This window comes from Perca fluviatilis, chromosome 14 (genome assembly GCF_010015445.1).
Source record: "Perca fluviatilis chromosome 14, GENO_Pfluv_1.0, whole genome shotgun sequence".
Taxonomy (NCBI): domain Eukaryota; kingdom Metazoa; phylum Chordata; class Actinopteri; order Perciformes; family Percidae; genus Perca; species Perca fluviatilis.
In genome coordinates, this window is record NC_053125.1 from 27,540,826 (window position 1) to 27,558,855 (window position 18,030).

General features: G+C 36.8%; 2 protein-coding genes across 5 annotated transcripts in view; both read right to left on the reverse strand.

The window, feature by feature from the left end:
* LOC120572202 overlaps window positions 1-10,740 on the reverse strand; it is a 48,926-nt gene extending 38,186 nt beyond the window's left edge. Inside the window, exons 1-5 of one of the 3 annotated variants that reach the window (XM_039821405.1) lie at window positions 10,697-10,740; window positions 9,183-9,227; window positions 8,315-8,453; window positions 7,780-7,893; window positions 5,614-7,271 (exon numbers count right to left, since the gene is read on the reverse strand). In XM_039821405.1, the coding sequence (XP_039677339.1) occupies window positions 6,868-7,271; window positions 7,780-7,893; window positions 8,315-8,453; window positions 9,183-9,227; window positions 10,697-10,729 (735 nt within the window). In that variant the 5' untranslated portion in view covers window positions 10,730-10,740 and the 3' untranslated portion in view covers window positions 5,614-6,867. Of the gene's footprint in view, window positions 1-5,613; window positions 7,272-7,779; window positions 7,894-8,314; window positions 8,454-9,182; window positions 9,228-10,696 lie in introns of those variants that run through there. The other 2 variants (XM_039821406.1, XM_039821407.1) reach the window with 2 other exon arrangements.
* A 1,450-nt stretch (window positions 10,741-12,190) lies between these two features.
* Window positions 12,191-16,242, reverse strand: LOC120572203. 2 transcript variants are annotated; one of them, XM_039821409.1, is made up of 4 exons: window positions 16,206-16,242; window positions 15,843-15,959; window positions 14,243-14,314; window positions 12,191-13,673 (listed from the first exon to the last, which is right to left on the reverse strand). In XM_039821409.1, the coding sequence occupies exons 1-4, from the start codon at window positions 16,234-16,236 to the stop codon at window positions 13,294-13,296; spliced, it is 600 nt and encodes a 199-aa protein (XP_039677343.1). In that variant the 5' UTR covers window positions 16,237-16,242; the 3' UTR covers window positions 12,191-13,293. The 2 variants fall into 2 exon arrangements, with proteins under 2 accessions (XP_039677343.1, XP_039677342.1); XM_039821408.1 differs by having other exon boundaries at window positions 12,191-13,676.
* Between the last annotated feature and the right edge of the window lie 1,788 nt (window positions 16,243-18,030).

Here is an 18,030-nt window from a genome sequence, read left to right on the forward strand (position 1 = left end):
TTTGCACTTCATAAGTTGTAAGAGGTTTAGCATCATCAAAAAATATACATACTATTAATGTGGAGCTACCAAATTAAAATGGAGCAGAATATTGAAATGTGAATTTATGTGTTGCGCCGCATAAAATGTAATGTCTACAAAAGTTGAAAGGACAATCTGATGTTATATCTATTCAAGTGATATGAATATATAAATGTTATATAAAAATTGTATATTGCTTGATGAAATTTTGCATAATGCATGAAAAGCAAAAAAATTTAAATTACCAGAATTAGGTGAAGTATACCTAAGGTTAACGATTCCCTTTTATAACAACTCAATAAAAGAAACACAATGCATCCTTTCAATAAATACACTTTATTGTAAGTGCATTCTGGTGGTCCTTTCAGTTGGAGATGACGAAAGATATTTTCATAGATGTAATTAAACTACACGGCCTATTCCACAGAGCATGAGTGGGAATGCATTCTTAAAAGTCTCAAAATTAACTCAATATCTCATAAGAAATAAATCTATCCCAATTTTGCTTCTTTTTCAATTCTAGGTTCAACTTGAACTTGAACTTAAACACTGACTCGGTCTGATGCCCTGAGGTACGTCACTGAGGTGTGTGTGATGAATGTGTGTGTGGCTTCATTTCTCTGCTTCAGACACGATTTTGTCAATGTCAACTTCCACCGTCGACCGCAGGGGACAGAAAAATGGTAAGTTCATGTCAGCCCAAGTGTGTCCATGATAGCGGGGTTGATAGCGGGCCAGCTTTCATCTAAATTTTGGGCCTGGGTTAATGGATATCAGATATGTTTGTTAAATTTATATATGCAGTCTATTGTTTTCTGCAATAACTTGAACAATGTACTAAGGTTTTATTGATTTCACTCTTTAGCGCTCTCTCTCTCACTCTCACACACACACACAAATATAAAAATATACTGAAACAATTTATTGATCATGTTTTTTTGAACATACTGATTTACGTCAGCAGTGAACATCTGCACAAAATAATTTGGACATTTATTTACTTTTGCTGATGTAAAATGTGTTGATACGGTACAATATGTTGTGTTGAAAGCATGTAATTGTTACAATTTAATAGTCCTGTAAATTTCTCAGCAGCACAACACAGAGTGACTACAGAGTGTGTCCCATTATTATTCTTAGTCAGAGTGAAAGTACGCAGCTCATTTCAATAAACCGTACATCAACACACAGGTACAAGTTAATGATCAACTCTAGCCATAACCCCAGGCATTAAATCACCACGTTATCTAACTGACCAGTCAAGTCAAACAAGCATTTTCACTTTAACTTTGAGTTTATCTGCACAGTGAGTCTGGGAAAGTGGGTTGTTTAATGGCCAGTTGCTTTAATACCAAAAAAAGTTACAATTTCCTGTAAAATAATACAATCAATTAATTCCAGAATCCAGTTTTTTAAATGCATGGCCACACAATGCACCTTTTAATCAAAACAAATATACTGCACCTTCCAAGTGTTCAGAGAACCCCTTAAATTATGTTGATTTTAGGATAGAAAAGCCGAAAATAACAATTAATCCAATACGTGATGATTTTTGGGGGTGAGCAGTGGAATAATCTAGAGAAATAATCACTGCAAAATTACAGCTGACTACAAATAACATTTCAACCTGCTAATTTGTCAAACCAGTGAGTTTTGACTAAACATACTGGCTCTGTGCTGTAGCCTTTAGCTGATCTTAAACTTGCATTCAGCGTCTTTTAGTTAATAAGAGGCTAAAATTTGATCCAGTTGCCAGATAGCTGCTAATCACCACTATTATAAAATACTACAGCTGCTAACACATCTGAGGGCAATGAAACAGGAGCAAGAAACAGCAGTTTTTGTATTCTTTTGGCAACCTAATAGGAAGCATGAGATAGATGATATGTCTGCAGGGGGCAGGATGTCACTTATCATTGATTGCCTGCTCTTTGGCTCCTAATTCCATCACACTCCATTTAAGTTTAAAGTTGCTTCTTAACTTAACCAGTACTTACATGCCCTTTTATTAAACTTAATACTATTTATTTTCTCTACACTACTATCTTGTAGTACTACAAGTAATACTACTTGTAATACACTGACAAAAATGCAGTGTTACAAGTAACATTGAACGCACATATATGTTTTATATTGAATACTACTATAACCATCAAAGAGATGTTATACAAACTTGAAATGAATTGTGTCTCAAAAATTTGCAACATTTTATTACAGTTTTAGTTTCATTGAGTACTTGCTGGGGTAATCTGGGTTTAGAAGGAAGTTAGTCCAGTCTGAGAATAAGACAGTCAGGACAGAAGTAAACCAAGAAGATGATATTCATCTGTAAACTGTTTCTTTGCAGGTCGATAAATGAGCAGTTTCACAGCTTCAGTCCTAGATTATTTTCCTCTTGATTGTTTGTGTTGATTTATTTATTTTATTTTTTTATTTCAGGAAAATGCACATTTGATGAACATGTACAACGTACACGTAAAAAATGCCAGATTGTAGCCCAAAGGCTAATGTCCATCTGCAGTCCATTAAGCAGGTTCAAGTTACAATAAAAAGTACAAAAGATATACAGTAGTAACATTTGCAATAAAACAAGGAGAAACAGGAAGAAACAAAAAGGAAAACAGGACAATTCATTAGTAAGTGTTAAAACGGAGACACAATTCATTAGTATGCTCTACTGGGCTAATACGGTACAACATACAGTTAGAGGTGGTTGCACGTTTGGTTAGCTCTAAGCCCACACCTTTACTTGGCTCTTAAAGGTGGCCAGAGTGAGACATTCCCTTATAGTTGGGGGTAGTGTTCCATAATGCACTACCTTTAATAGATAGTGCATTATGGCTGAAGGAGGTTTTTCTAAAAGGAACCTTACAGTCCCTGTTTACAACAGCTCTGGTGATCCGAGTCTGTCGGTATTTAATAAACTCTATCAGAGGGGGTGGTGCCAAGCCATGTAGTACTTTATAAACTAAGCATAATGAAGACAATTTACAAAAATAATCAAAACTCAGTAAGTTCTATTTCTCTAAGATCTTACAATGATGATAAGAGAAAGGTTTTTTATCTAGAGTTTTGAGTGGCTTTTTGTACAAAAGCTCAACCGCGCTTTGAGTGTCTATTATAAAAGCGCTATATAAATGTAATAAAATAAATAAATAAAATAAACTGGTTTTAGGATAGTAGAACCCGACATGGACCAGCTGGTGATGGAGTAGTTCAGATGTGAGAGTATCATTGAGTGCAGAAACATTAGAGCAGCTGCCTTTGACAGAGATCCTCTAATTTGCTTAAAATTACAAAGATTGAATTGAATTCTTTTGGATATCATTTAACATGTTTTTTTAAAGAGAGTTTGGAGTCTATAATCACGCCTAAGTATTTAAACTCATTAACAACTTCCAACTCCTATGTGCCCAAGAACACCCCAGATTGAGAAAGCATAATAGTAGAAGGTTGCTTCGACAAATATAAACAAACTGTATTTTTTGCATTTAAGATGAGACACAATCTATTGAGCCATGTTTGTATGTGTGTAAGAGCTGTTGCGAGCACACATGCTGCCTCCTCAGGATTTTGTGTTGCAGTAAAAATTACAGCGTCATCGGCATAAAGCTGAACATCTACTTGTAAACACTATTCAGGTAAATCATTAATATATAATGAAAATAAAATGGGCCCCAGTATGGACCCTTGAGGGACTCCTACTGGACAATGCATGTAAGCAGAACTAACCCCACCCACCACAGTGCATTGTTCTCTGTGAGACAGGTATGCGTGAAACCAATTAATAGTTTGAACAGAAAAATTTAAACAGGATATTTTAGAAAGCAGCACCTTGTGATTGACAGTGTCGAAAGCTCTTTTTAAATCTAGGAAAACGGCACCAACACATCCATTTTTATCTAGCTGACATTTGATTTTTTCCATGAACATAGGAAATGCAGTCTCGATTGAGTGGCATGGCCGAAACCCAAACTGCATGGGATGTAAAGATGTTTGGCTATTGCTAAGAAATTCAATGATTTGTTTAATGATCCATTTTTTAATTATTTTAGAAGTTATAGGTAAAATGCTGATTGGTCTATAGTTATTCATGTCATATTTATCTCCAGCTTTAAATACTGGGGTAACTGAAGCCAATTTCCACGCCTTAGGGACAATTAAACTTTTTATAGGTAAATTAATCAAGTGCATGATTGGGGGCGCTAAAGCATCGTTATGTAATTTTAAAAAGGTAGTATTGAGCCCATAAATATCCTTAGCTTTAGAGTTGTTCAGAGCCGTAATAATATCAATAACTTCTGGTTCTGTGATTTCTTGGATGTACAATTTGGGATGAACATTGTCAGGTAGAGTAGTAACCTGCTGATCAAACCCTTGACAGATGTAAATTGTTTCACCAAATCTTCTATTGATTTAATGATGAAAGAATTAAGCTCCTGTGCCAGAACAACAGGGTGTCTCACCAGCTGATTGTTCATTTTTAATTCCAAGCCTTTAGTTTCCTGCTTGGGTTGTTTCCCTGTCAATGTATTTATGTTCTGCCATATTTTTTTACCGTTACCTATAGCGTTTACTATAATTTGAATGAAAAAGTTTGCTTTTGCCTTACGTAATTCAGACGTCACTTTATTTCTCGCTCCTGTAAAGTTAAGTCTGTCTATATGAAGTCCAGATTTAATACATTTTCTGAGTAACTGATCCCTATGCTTCATTAGCTTTAAACAGGCAGGGTTGAGACAGGGGAGATAGTTGGACCTCTTTCTCCCATGGTGCCCCCTCCTGGAGAAAAAGAGAATAACCTCTTTGACCTTCAAGAGAAATATGTCACTGCCAGCGTCTGCATCCTCGCATTCCATAAGGCCAAACCAGTCAATATCTTTCAGAGCTCTATCCACATTTTCTAGTTGGTTCTTCGGGATTGTCATAATTGACATGAACTACTACGACTACCATTTGAAGTCACTGTTCCATTATTAATGTGACTATTATCGCCACTGTTCATCACATCCCCAACCGGCCTGTCAGACAGCGCCTACCAAGAGCCTGGGTCTGTCCTAGGTTTCTTCCCAAGAGGGAGTTTTTCCTCGCCACTGTCGCACTGCTTGCTCTTGAGGGACTTATTGTAATTGTTGGGGCTTTGTAAATTATAGATTGTGGTCTAGACCTACTCTATCTGTAAAGTGTCTCGAGATAACCTGTGTTATGATTTGATACTATAAATAAAATTTAATTGAATTGAATAATAGTACGCCCTGAAGATGGTCCAGTGAAGGTCTTCGACTGGTGACATGGATGACCTGACGTATGTCGCTCAGGCGAGTGTGGGTGTTAGTGTGGCGACACGAGAGCTGACAGAACAAAGGTGGTATTCCAGATGAAGCCCACTTCAAAAACACCGACAACGCCACCCTGGGAATTTCACCCAGAGAATGAGATAACTTACTAATGAATGATTTTACTTCCAATTGCAAGATTATTGATATATTTAAGGTCACACAGGTCAGTATACAAAAGGCGCCAAAGACGAGGTTCAACTTACAAAAGAATACAGTTTTATTTCAATAAGAATCAAAGTTAAAACAATCAATTTAAAACACATTCACACCAAAAAGGGAGAAAATTGTTGTGCTGAGGCTTACCAGTGGCGGAGAAGGGGGTAAGAGGGCAGTAAGGTGGATCCCAGGAAAAGTCACCCGTGAACACACAAAAACACAACAGTGAACACAGCAAATGAAAATGGGGAGACACAGCACACAGGGAAGGAGATACCACCACCCGGACACAAACACCACCACCTTCGGCTCTCAGCAACTAAAAATCGGGAGAGAAATGGGAAACACACACACAATTAAAGGGGTTCACTCCACAAAAGGAATATCAAAAATCAATATAAAAAGGTTATAAAGAAACAAATTGAAAGAAATTTAACACAATATAAGTACAATATAAAGGCCAGAACCACTAGTGGCTCCAGAAGGCCGTACAAAACAAGAATTCCAAAGAAAAGACTTTGCAATAAACTCCAAAGAAACAAAACACTAATTATAATTAGCACAATAACATAACCAAAGAAACTCAAGCTTTAAGTAGAACACTCACTAAAGAAAAGAAGACAAAATATGACTACAACTTTTAACTAAATTGAAAAATAAAAATAAAGTAAAGAAAGAAACCACTAAATCAACCAAATTAATGTAGGGAGCCAAACCCCTCAGCTACATTCATTCATGTAAAACAGGTGGCTCAGACATTGGCCCAGTAGCCGTGAAGGCAACAGAGGCGTGCAGCAATGGTTACGATACTCAAGATTTTTAAAGGCCAGCAGCAGTCTTGGCAAAACAGCAGCCTCTGCAATTTAAGTGCTAAGCAGCTAACAGGGATCTCCAGCGACTTCAGCGTTCCTAGCGTTTACAGAAAATAATAATTAACACCAAATAAGTTTAACAAATAAATCCTACCCCATTTAGCCCACATACTGTTCAAGCAGAGTTTTAGTAGACCCAGAGGGAGGCAGCTCCGAGCATGCAAACCGCAGCAGCTATCAGTGTTACTCGCTTTTCATTCACGGCGTTCAACCGGTAAGGTGAAGGATAACCCGCCAACTGAAGATCTATGAGCGTTCAGTATATAATAAATAACGGCAACAAAATAACAGTGAAAATGAGTGGGGAGGCAGCCAAGCCGCTATCATACCTGTAGGCAATGGAGCATGAATCAATTCATCTGTAGTTTTATATTGGGGACCGTTCCCTGACGTACTATAGTAATAATTAAGTTTATCTTTTAGACTTTTGGTAGCTTTAAGTTACATACAGTATATTGACTTGTTTCCCTCAGAGTACTTTACCCAAAGTCTACTCCCTTCTTTCGGTGTATTTTATTAACCTGGATCTCTATTGCCTCCAGCAGTCTCTCTGTGTTGAGCAGCTGTCTCTCATTATCTCTCTTTGTCTGGTCCAGTTTCCACTGGGCTCGCAGTAGGTCTGCTTTTTCTCTTAGTAGTTCCTCCGGTTTGTCAAACGTCGCCTCTCGCTCTGTTATTTCCTTCTCCACAGCCTGGAGATTCTGCTTGTTTACTTCCCGCTCCCCCTCCACCTCCTCCAGGAGCTCTTTGAGTCGACCCCTCTGGTTCTCCAGTTCAGTCTTCAACTCCATCAGCGTGCTGACCACATCTTCTCCGTCTTCCTCTGTCTTCAGCGACTCCTTTTGAAGCTGTGTGTTTCTCTTCACCAACTCTGCTTTCTCGCCTTCTCAATAATAAAAACAGAAATGTTCGTAAGAGTTAAGCAAATAGTAATTCATATCACAATTGTTTTATCTGATAGCATTTGGCTTGTGACATTAAATATATACGACAAATGAGACAAAAAAAATATAAAAAAATGTTTTGAACTAACTTACGGTTAGTTTGTATAACTTATACATGTAAATAATGCTGCATAATACGATTTATTTTTCTTCATCGACACAACAGTTACAGTCAAGCCTTTGTTGGCTATGGAAGACGGATCCCCATTAGCTGCCACTAAAATAGCAGATACTCTTCCTGGGATCCACAAACAACAAAACATAACATAAAAAAAAGTGTAAAACAAGACGTACACACAAATAAGTCTCAAAAAAATGTGTGTAAGACAAGTAATGTTTTCTGGCTGTTTGCAACAATGCTGCTTCAAAATGTATATGTAATGTAAAAAAAAAAATCTTATAAAATATATAATAAAACTGTGATAGATAAATAGAATTGTGACTTACGTTTCCATCTGTAATTGGCACAAGCAGCTAGAATAACATGTAAAGCAAGTTCAACCAGGACACCACGCAGGCTCATGTGGTGACACACTGTGGAAATGGATTCAACCAAATCAGCTGAAATGACAGCAGAACAACACACCATTCACTTTCAAATAAAAGTCCAAATATCTTCAGGTATGGCTGCTAATTAAAATGAATGTTTTGGTTCTTCATATCTTGTTGCATCTTTGTAATGCAGATTTGTTTTCTGGAAACCAAAATGCACTTTTGCTAAAAGGATGCCATGTGCAGAACCATGCTTCACTAATGCAAAACTCTTATTTAGGCCTATGTAGTACCTTCAAATGTAATTGAGGCCAGATTTGAAAATGTAGAAAATGTAACATTTAGCTAATTAAGAACTTCAATTTTTAGATGTTAGAAGTTGACTTAAAAATTCTATATTTCACATTTTGGGTGAATTTAAGACCGATAATACGACCCGTGAAAATTAGAGTACAAAATATATACTATTGTTACTACTGCTGTTAGTTACCTCCACACGTGTGTATAAGCCGAAGGATGAAGACGGTGTCAAGGGTCATTGATCCACTGACGGCCATGAATGCAGGTTTAACGAACAGTCCATCTGTCACGTTCCGGTTTGTGGGGTTCTTTAAAAAGAAATGAACCAGCTGTAAATCCCAGAAAGAGTGTGGAATATTGAAGAATTAATTGGTATTGATATAACAGGCAAAATAGTCATGACACAAAGTAATCAGACGGCACTGATGTGGTCAAATATAAGGTAGTATAGGAGTTAAATAACCAAGATAAAAGTCAATTACAACTAACAAGTTAGTCTGGATCAGTGGAAGTATACAGTATTTTCAGGATAATTGCCTCACATCACGCACCGGATGTCTCTCACCTTCCAATCTGTGTGTTGCCATTCTCAAGCTCTGTTCGCTTCAACAAACAACAACAAACTTCAAGCTAGCAAGCTAAATGCTGAAAATGACAACTTTTAAACAAAATTTGGATCGTGCAGTAAGGCAGGTCCGCTTGGTTCTTTCTGGAAATGATTGTAAAGGTTTACAAAGAATATGTTTACGGCATTTACTCACTAACTTAGACATTTTGGGACCGATTGGTGGGATTACTGTGGACGAAGTACTCACAGATGGTGAGGTGGTGAACTGAAGTCAGACTGCAGAGAGTAAATGGGAATAAGAGTACTCGTAATATTTTCTAGTATTGATGCCTCATGCACATTCTTTCACTCCATATCATCCACATTACCATGAAGATGAAATCCAACAGTGTGATTTCTGCTTGTACTGAGTGATAACTGTTCCATAAACACCTCCAACTCAAATCTTCAATAAAAACTCGTTCTTAATATTTAATCGGCGCTGTCTCACCGTCACGTTGTCCGCTGCGGAGCACAGGAGGAGGGGATGGTCTAACTGCATGGAATACAGGATAGCATCAAATACCTTAGCATTAGATAACTGCAGAACACAGTGTAAATAACAAAATATCTGTCTTTAAAACTGTGCATATATCATCAAATATCAAAGTCTGGAAATGCAGCCATTAAGCTCTTGCGCAATAGTTACCCTTACTGTCCTCGTTATCAGTCCGAACTTTAATACCGTTTGTGACAAAACCAGCATGAAGAAAAGTGTGTTTGCCTGTTAGACTTTATTTTGTCTTCAAATTGTATTTTGGGGTGTGTGTGTGTGTGGGGGTGGGGGGGTACCACTAGTTGATGCTGTGATTTTGGCAAGGTGTTAACAATCACAAATTGTTGTAAACATATAAATACTGCAGTGACCCCATGCGTAATGCTTCATGATGCAACTGCTGGCCCTGCAGGAGGACTACGCTAATGGAAGAATCAGGAGAAAAAGAGACTTCAGGGACCCTGACGATGACTAATATGCCGATTTCAATTTTCTAAAGCTTGGATCTATGTACTGAAGTGGGTCCAGTAGAGAGGGCAACGCGCCGGAGCCATGCCATCCCGGTCCAAATACAGGTCCTCACAACTGGCTGTTTCCAGAGGGAAATGTCAGAGAGCTAAGTGTTTAAAAAAATAAAATAATATTATATATATATCAACTTTATCACTAAGGCTTGTTTGCATATAATATATAGTTCTGTTAAATCTTATTATATACGTCTGGTATATCGAAGCTGTCCTTGAGTGCCATAATGCCTGCCGTTTTGGACATATTATTAGTATATAGTATATATAATTTTTTTTGGCGTATGCCATGTTGGGCTTTTGGGTGCACGTACACTTATAGTAAGGATCCTACGCACAGTTTTATAAATGAGACCCCTGGCCATACACTACGCTCTTCTACTGCCAATTTGGTCGCTACTCCCACACTACGCTAGGGCCCAGCTACCACTTAACAAAGTCATGACTGTTTGTTGTCCTGGCTCCTCAATGGAGAAACGAGCTCCCACTGACATTATATTAGCATAAACTCTACACATCTTCCATAAGATAACAAAAGTTGTTTCTAAATGTAGTACCAGAAGCAGTTCAGCATATCTGATGAAGTTGATGTACCTGCGTGGTTCTTGCAATTCTTGGGTTGTACCGACATGATTAAATTCACTTATTGTAAACAGCTTTGAATAAGAACATTGGCAACATAGATGCAATGTACTGTATGGTGAAAGTAGAGAGATGAAAGAAAATGCATCAAAGGTCCCCCAGCAGGGGGCAAAACTCGGTTTATTCAAACATGAAGCTATTGGCCCAATTTGCTCTCTTTTGCAGCTTTTTTTTCCAATAAGACTGGTGTTTTTATGCAACTATTTTGTGTTTTCAAAAAAGTAAATTGGGCATTGTCTTTACAATATATAGGAATTCAGTTCATATAAAACATCTGCAAAATGTTCAATCTCTCTCTTTCACCTTTGTACATTGTGGTTGGATTTTCCTCGTCATGTGCGTGAGCTCTTTCTTGCTGGGCACATTTTCCAATTCTCTTTCCTTCAGTGACTGTTGAAACAGTGGATTTGTCTCTGCATTGACCATTTTCTCATCTTTTGGGAAATAGTCTAAAATCAAACAGCACACAAAAGCACAGCAGCATTGTAATAAAACAGTCCATATTTATGTGGGAAGGCATTCACTCAAGCCTTTCATTCCAAAGAGCAACATAAACCATACAGTACAGCACAACAATACTTCCATAATGTGATCACAAGTATTTAAAATATGTGTATCAAACTGTGACTTACAATTCTCTCTAGACAAGGCTAGGAAAGCAGCAGCAACAACAGAGATGACAGTACGCATGACAGCAATGATACAATATGTAGCACTGGATGGCACACAATCAGCTGGAAAGATAAAACACTAAAGTCACTTACAGAAACATTACAACTAACATGACAATGGGTTAAGAGTAATGTTTCTGTGATTACAAAACTGAAACCGCTTCCTGCTGCAGACAGCATGCATGCTGTTTAAACTTTTTATCTACTTAGTTTGGACTTTTTGATCTACAAAATCATTGTGCATTTTTCTAAAACACTAATATTTAGATTGGAGTTAGAAACTGATTTGTTGTACACCTTCAATAGAATGAGCAATGTATGTAGAAGAGTAGAATTTACAAAAGCTTCCCTACCCACTTTGTGCTTAACAGTCTCCTCGGCGATCACAGTCCTCGATTAAAATACCTTGTACTTTGATCCCAGTCAACTGTAATCAGGTAAGGTGTGTTGACTTGTGCTTTTCCCGCCTTTGTGCTGCAGCTTTTACATAAATAATTACTATCTTTAACAGCATTAAAACTTACTCACTTTGCAGCAGCAAGTCACACATTACTCCAGTTTTATCAACTCCCTGCTGGCTCCCTCCCACTTTTAAGATGGTTTAAAATGTTAACTTTTGACATACAACGCGTTGCATGATCTGCATCTCTGTAATGGAAGGGCGGTGCCCTCTGTCCAGAGATAGACCTCAGGTCTTTAAAGCAGGGATCTTTAACGTAGCTGTTGTTGCTCCTTGAATTTGTAGCAGCATCTCACAAAGTCTCCAAAAACAAAACAAAATATTTTTATAAAGGCATCCTTGAACCTGGTTGTTTTCTTTGGATTTTCTTAATTTTCTAACTTAAAATTTTGTGTCATGTGCTCTTGTCTTCATTGTTTCTTTAGCTGATCTTCATCCTGTAAAACACTTTGTAACATCTGTTTTTAAAAGTGCTGAAACTTTTTTCTATAGCTCTAACAGTTGGCAGTAACATCCTTTCCAAAAAGCAATGAAGTTGTGTTTAGTTGTGATTCATGTCCTTTACAGTAGAATCAAACAGTGATATGTTTCACAGTGAAAAAATACAAACTTCCACAGAAGCTTTTTAGATTTGATTTTATTTAGATTTTCACAATACCTACAACAATCAGCTATTTTCCAAACAAAAAACAGTGACAATACTAAATGCCAAACAAATCAAATCACAAAGAAGCTCAGTTCATACGGTTTATCTCTGAAACCTTATATAAACACCCATATGTGTTATTAAAAATCTTATCCCCATACACATTTTTGTCTGCATACAATCAGTTATATCTAGTTGATTTTATAAAATCTATCATACATGAACTTCAGCTGCACCTAGTGATAATACACCCCTTTTAATATTGTACACTGTTTCATACAATTTCAAGCTACACTTAATTATTTTAGTTTAGTCCAAGCATGCATACATGAATTCATCGGTAGTTTTGCATTGAAGCCAGTTCCGAGGTGTAATAATGGCACTTGTAATGACCTTTTGGCTTTCATGCTTTGATCCTTAAGTAGACTGTAAAAGGTCTTCCACAGCTGTAGGAAATAATTTAAGTTCAGCATTTACAATTATGTAGAAAACAAATATAATACAATGCAAACAACATCACAATAGATGTCAGGAGTTGCAGGCTGCTGGTTTTTATATTAGAGTGAACAGCACTGACTGGTTAATATTTAATCTTAGGCCAGTCTCCGAACTGTAAACTGGAGCTGTGCGTCTGCTTCCTTTAGCACCCTTCACCATTTCATGTTGATTGGAATTTGTTTTTCATTCAGGAGATGAAGGCTTGTACAAAATGTCCACGCATTTCTTACTCTCTGCTGCACACTAAATAAACTGACCACAGATCCAAGTGATACATAAACAAAAGCAGCACACATTCATTGCAAAAAGCATTTCATATAGAAAATGTACACATATTTGTAGATCCTTTAAAAAAGTAAAAAAAGATAAGCTAAAACTGATTTTCTTACATGGTAATATCATGTAAGAAATCAAGCATTTTAAAATAGTTAAACATATAAAGGTATTCTCGTCCGATATCTCGAGTAAGCAATGGAGCATGAATCAATTCATCTGTAGTTTAATATTTAGGGCCGTTCCCTGACATACTATAGTAATAATTAAGTTTATCTTTTAGACTTTTGGTGGCTTTAAGTTATATACAGTATATTGACTTTTTTTTCCCTCAGAGTACTTTACCCAAAGGCTACTTCTTTCGGTGTACTTTATTAACCTGGATCTCTATTGCCTCCAGCAGTCTCTCTGTGTTGAGCAGCTGTCTCTCATTATCTCTCTTTGTCTGGTCCAGTTTCCACTGGGCTCGCAGTAGGTCTTCTTTTTCTCTTAGTAGTTCCTCCGGTTTGTCAAACGTCGCCTCTCGCTCTGTTATTTCCTTCTCCACAGCCTGGAGATTCTGCTTGTTTACTTCCCGCTCCCCCTCCACCTCCTCCAGGAGCTCTTTGAGTCGACCCCTCTGGTTCTCCAGTTCAGTCTTCAACTCCATCAGTGTGCTGACCACGTCTTCCTCTGTCTTCAGCGACTCCTTTTGAAGCTGTGCGTTTCTCTTCACCAACTCTGCTTTCTCGCCTTCTCAATAAACAGAAATGTTTGTAAGGGTTAAGCAAATAGTAATTCATATCACAATTGTTTTATCTGATAGAATTTGGCTTGTGACATTAGATATATACGACAAATGAGACAAATCGGAATTTGAAAAAATTTGACAAAATGGAAAATTCTCTCAACAAAATCATTATTATTAATTATTATTATAATTATTAATTAAAGATTTTAAAAAAGAAAAACAAACAAACTTAAATATATAAACTTTTCCATCAAAAAAAATTAACATCATCCTCTCAAAACAATGAAAACAGCAGATTTTGTTTTAACTTAGCTGCACATACATGCCAACAAGAAAATAAAGTGGACATGTAAAATGGAATTTCCACACCAGGGTTATTATAGTGCTACAAAACAGATCAAGTGATCACTAAATCAAAAGGTTTTGAGGTTCGGAATATGGTCATAACAACCTAACAGTAGGCCTACCAATGACATCAAATTAATAGGTATAAATAAAAACAAAGAAACGCAAAGAAACTCAAACTTTTCTCTCAAATAACAGGCATGTCATTGAACACAATGTTGCTCACCTTTTTCACTGGGACAGGGAGGGGCACAGTCAGGGGGAGACTGGGGTCCTGCTGAGTCATCTGTTGGTAAGTCTAATAAAAAGGGGAAGGGACAATGATTTAATATGAATATCTTGCTTAACGTTTCCCTGCACTGATAAAATGGTGATTAAATGTAGGCTACCACTAGTCTGTATTATTATTATTATAATTATTAATTAAAGATTTTAAAAAAGAAAAACAAACAAACAAATATATAAAAACTTTTCCATCAAAATAAATTAACATCATCCTCTCAAAACAATGAAAACAGCAGATTTTGTTTTAACTTAGCTGCACATACATGCCAACAAGAAAATAAAGTGGACATGTAAAATGGAATTTCCACACCAGGGTTATTATATTGCTACAAAACAGATCAAGTGATCACTAAATCAAAAGGTTTTGAGGTTCGGAATATGGTCATAACAAACTAACAGAGGGAGACTGGGGTGCTGCTGACTCATCTGTTGTAAAGTCTGCTAAAAGGGGCAGGGACAATGATTTAATATGAATATCTTGCTAAACGTTTCCCTGCACTGATGAAATGGTGATTAAATGTAGGCTAACACTAGTCTGTAGCTAGCTAGCTTATTTCACTATGGACATTAAGCCAACAGGTTAATACCACTCACAGACTAGAGGCTACCCACCTTTCTTGGTGAAAAACTGGGTTACAGTTTGACACCCTTTCCTTTGTCTTTCCTCTCTCTCTTTTCTCTCTTTTCTTTTTTGAAAACCAGATTTTGAGTTAACGTTACTTGGCAACATTGTGGTCACTGTAGTTCTGGCGTGTTTAATGACTGCAACTAAACACCGTCACTGAGTGCGCTAAGGCAGGACCAAACCATTTTATGCAGATACAGGGGGTGGTCGGTCAATGGGGATTTTAACTTTTACTGCCAAAAACAAGTAACAAGAAAGATATCATTCATTTTATTATTACATTTGAAATATATATATATATATATATATATATATATATATATATATATATATATATATATATATATATATCACACATACTGAATGATGATGGTTTAATAATTTTATATTAGTTTTTACCTATTTTTTGGGCCCTTAGAATTGTCCTAACTTTTCCCCCCTATACGGCGCCCCTGCGTGTAAATAATGCTCAATAACACTATTTCTCTTCTTCGGCACAAGAATTACAGTCAAGCCTTTGTTGACTATGAAATTCATCCAAATTTAGCTGCCACTAAAACTGCAGATGCTCTTCCTGGGATCCACACACAACAAAACATAACATAAAACAAAAACGTGTAAAACAAGACATATAACACAAATAAGTCTCGATAAAAACGTGTGTAAGACAAGTAATGTTTTCAGGCTGTTTCCAGCAATGCTGCTTCAAAATGTATAAAGGAAAAAAACAGTAAAATGAGAATCCAAGATATAGACATAAAATTGTGCACAAGTTAAAATGGAAATATCATATATAATAAAAAGCTGATAGATAAATAGAACTGTGACTTATGTTTCCATCTGTAAAAGTAACAGTGGGTTGGTGTTTCACAGTAAAATATGTTATTGCTGTAACCATCAACATGCTGTGACTTACGTTTACATATACACAATACAGCAAGGACTACTAGAACACCAACAATCAGGCCAGCAAGGCCACACACCGCAGCCATGGGAATACAGTCAGAAGTAAATCCTGCTGAGGAGGCAGCACCTGAGAGAGAGAGAGCAGACATATTAAACTCATTTGGCAGGATCAACACTCATTAAATCAATTTCAAATGTATCTGAATAATCAATCCTCAGAATATGAAACCTTTTGACTTAGGTTTCTACCAGTGGTTGTTTTAAAAAAAGGCGTTACGATAGACAAAGAAAACTAAAGTTTTACTGATGTCTGTGTTAGTTTTATGAATAGTACAACAATGCAGAGACAAAAACAATTAACTAAAGTACTCACTTTTCATCAGATCATGTGGCACAGGAGGCATACTGGATTTCTGAAAATGTATGCATTTACATGTAAAAAAAGGAATAGCTCATATGGACAGGAAAATAAAAAACATCAAAATAATCACAATTATATTTTTTGTTAACCAACATTGAATCTTAATCTTACTTTATTTAATTTTATATCTTTTTATGCAACAAAGCCACACAAAATAACTGCGATTGAGGTAATATATGCATATCCACGTGTGATGGCAATCCTGATTTTAATTCACAAATAAGCAATGATGAATGTTTAATAGTTCAAAGAAAACAAAAATGAAATGTGAAATAGCGTACCTGTCGTGTGTGTCAACAACTCAGCTCCACTCAGGAGTGAAGTGATCGAAGTCCTCAAATAAAATGATTTGTCCTCTTGGTCGTTAGCATGCACAGATGTGCTCACTTTGTTTCCTGTGTGCTGCAGATCTGGCTTTTGGAGTTTTCACATTTCAGTCAGAGAACTCACGTTCCAAATGTTTTTGACAACAGCAGAACATAGTTAGAGTTTGGCTCTAGACTCTGACCTAATCACTCCCCACAGATATGTTTCCATTCGCAACGTCCTATCATGGGGCAGGAGATGTCACGGGGCATGTACACAATGATTGGAATAGCTTGTTATCAGGAAACAGACGGAGCTGAACATTAACAAACCAAACAACCTTTAAGTCTCAAGTTTAACTTGTGTGCTTATCACCAGCTGCATGATAGGCGAGTTGCAGTCGTATAAAATGTTAGCCTACAGGTGTAATTAAAGGCCATTGGGACAATAAAAACAGAGCAGTTACTTTAGGTATCTTTGTAATGTTTAGCAGCCCAGAAGTGAAAGTATCTGAATGACTGCAGAGGGCAGAGTAGGGCTACTTTGACATGTTTATACTCCTTGCAGAGAATTACATTTCAGTCAGATAACTCACGTTTCAAATGTTTTTGACAACAACAGAACATAGTTAGAGTTTGGTGTCTAGACTCTGACCTAATCACTCCCCACAGATATGTTTCCATTAGCAACGTCCTATCATGGGGCAGGAGATTTCACAGGACATGTGCACACTGACTGGAATATCTTGCTATCAGGAAACAGACTGAGCTGAACATTAACATCCTTTTAAGTCTCAAGTTTAACTTGTGTGCTTATCAGCCTATCAGCTGCATGATAGGCAAATTTCAGTCGTATAAAGTCCTTTAGCCTACAGGTGTAATGAAAGGCCATTGGGACAATACAAACAGAGCAGTTACTTCAGGTATCTTTGTAATGTTTAGCAGCCCAGAAGTGAAAGTATCTGAATGACTGCAGAGGGCAGAGTAGGACTACTTAGACATGTGGATACTCTTTGCAGAGTGCAGAGTCCTGCAGGATGGAGGGTACATCCTATATTATGTAATAAACCTATCCTAATATCATCAATACAAATATCATTTCATGCATTGATAGCAATCCCCTCAGAAATCTATAATAGTGAGAACTTTACCAAATTGACAAACAATCAAAACGGGGCACCACCCTGGAATCAGGGGCCAATAACTGAACTATAAAAACTCTCATAGGTAGTGTTCTCTCTTTGAAAATACAGATCTTAATTCATTTGATTAATTTATCTCATATTTATAAAGTGAAAAGGAAGGGTGAAATTCAAGTACTGACCTCTTCAACATTGTACACAAATAATCCCAAACAACTGCTCTTTAAAGAATAATATAATTGATTGAATTTCCAAATTATTAATTGTCAATCAATAGTTCTTCAATCAATAAACCTATTTACTTTTTTACACTACAGCAAAGGCAAAAAC

Bases quoted from the DNA above. Each gene is read 5' to 3' on its own strand.
- LOC120572203 (XM_039821408.1), bottom strand. From the start codon at position 16,236: ATGCCTCCTGTGCCACATGATCTGATGAAAA. The intron at 15,960-16,205 runs GTGAGTACTTTA...TCTCTCTCTCAG, and splicing joins GCCACATGATCTGATGAAAA to GTGCTGCCTCCTCAGCAGGA. The intron at 13,677-14,242 runs GTGAGCAACATT...CTGTTTATTGAG, and splicing joins TCCCTGTCCCAGTGAAAAAG to AAGGCGAGAAAGCAGAGTTG.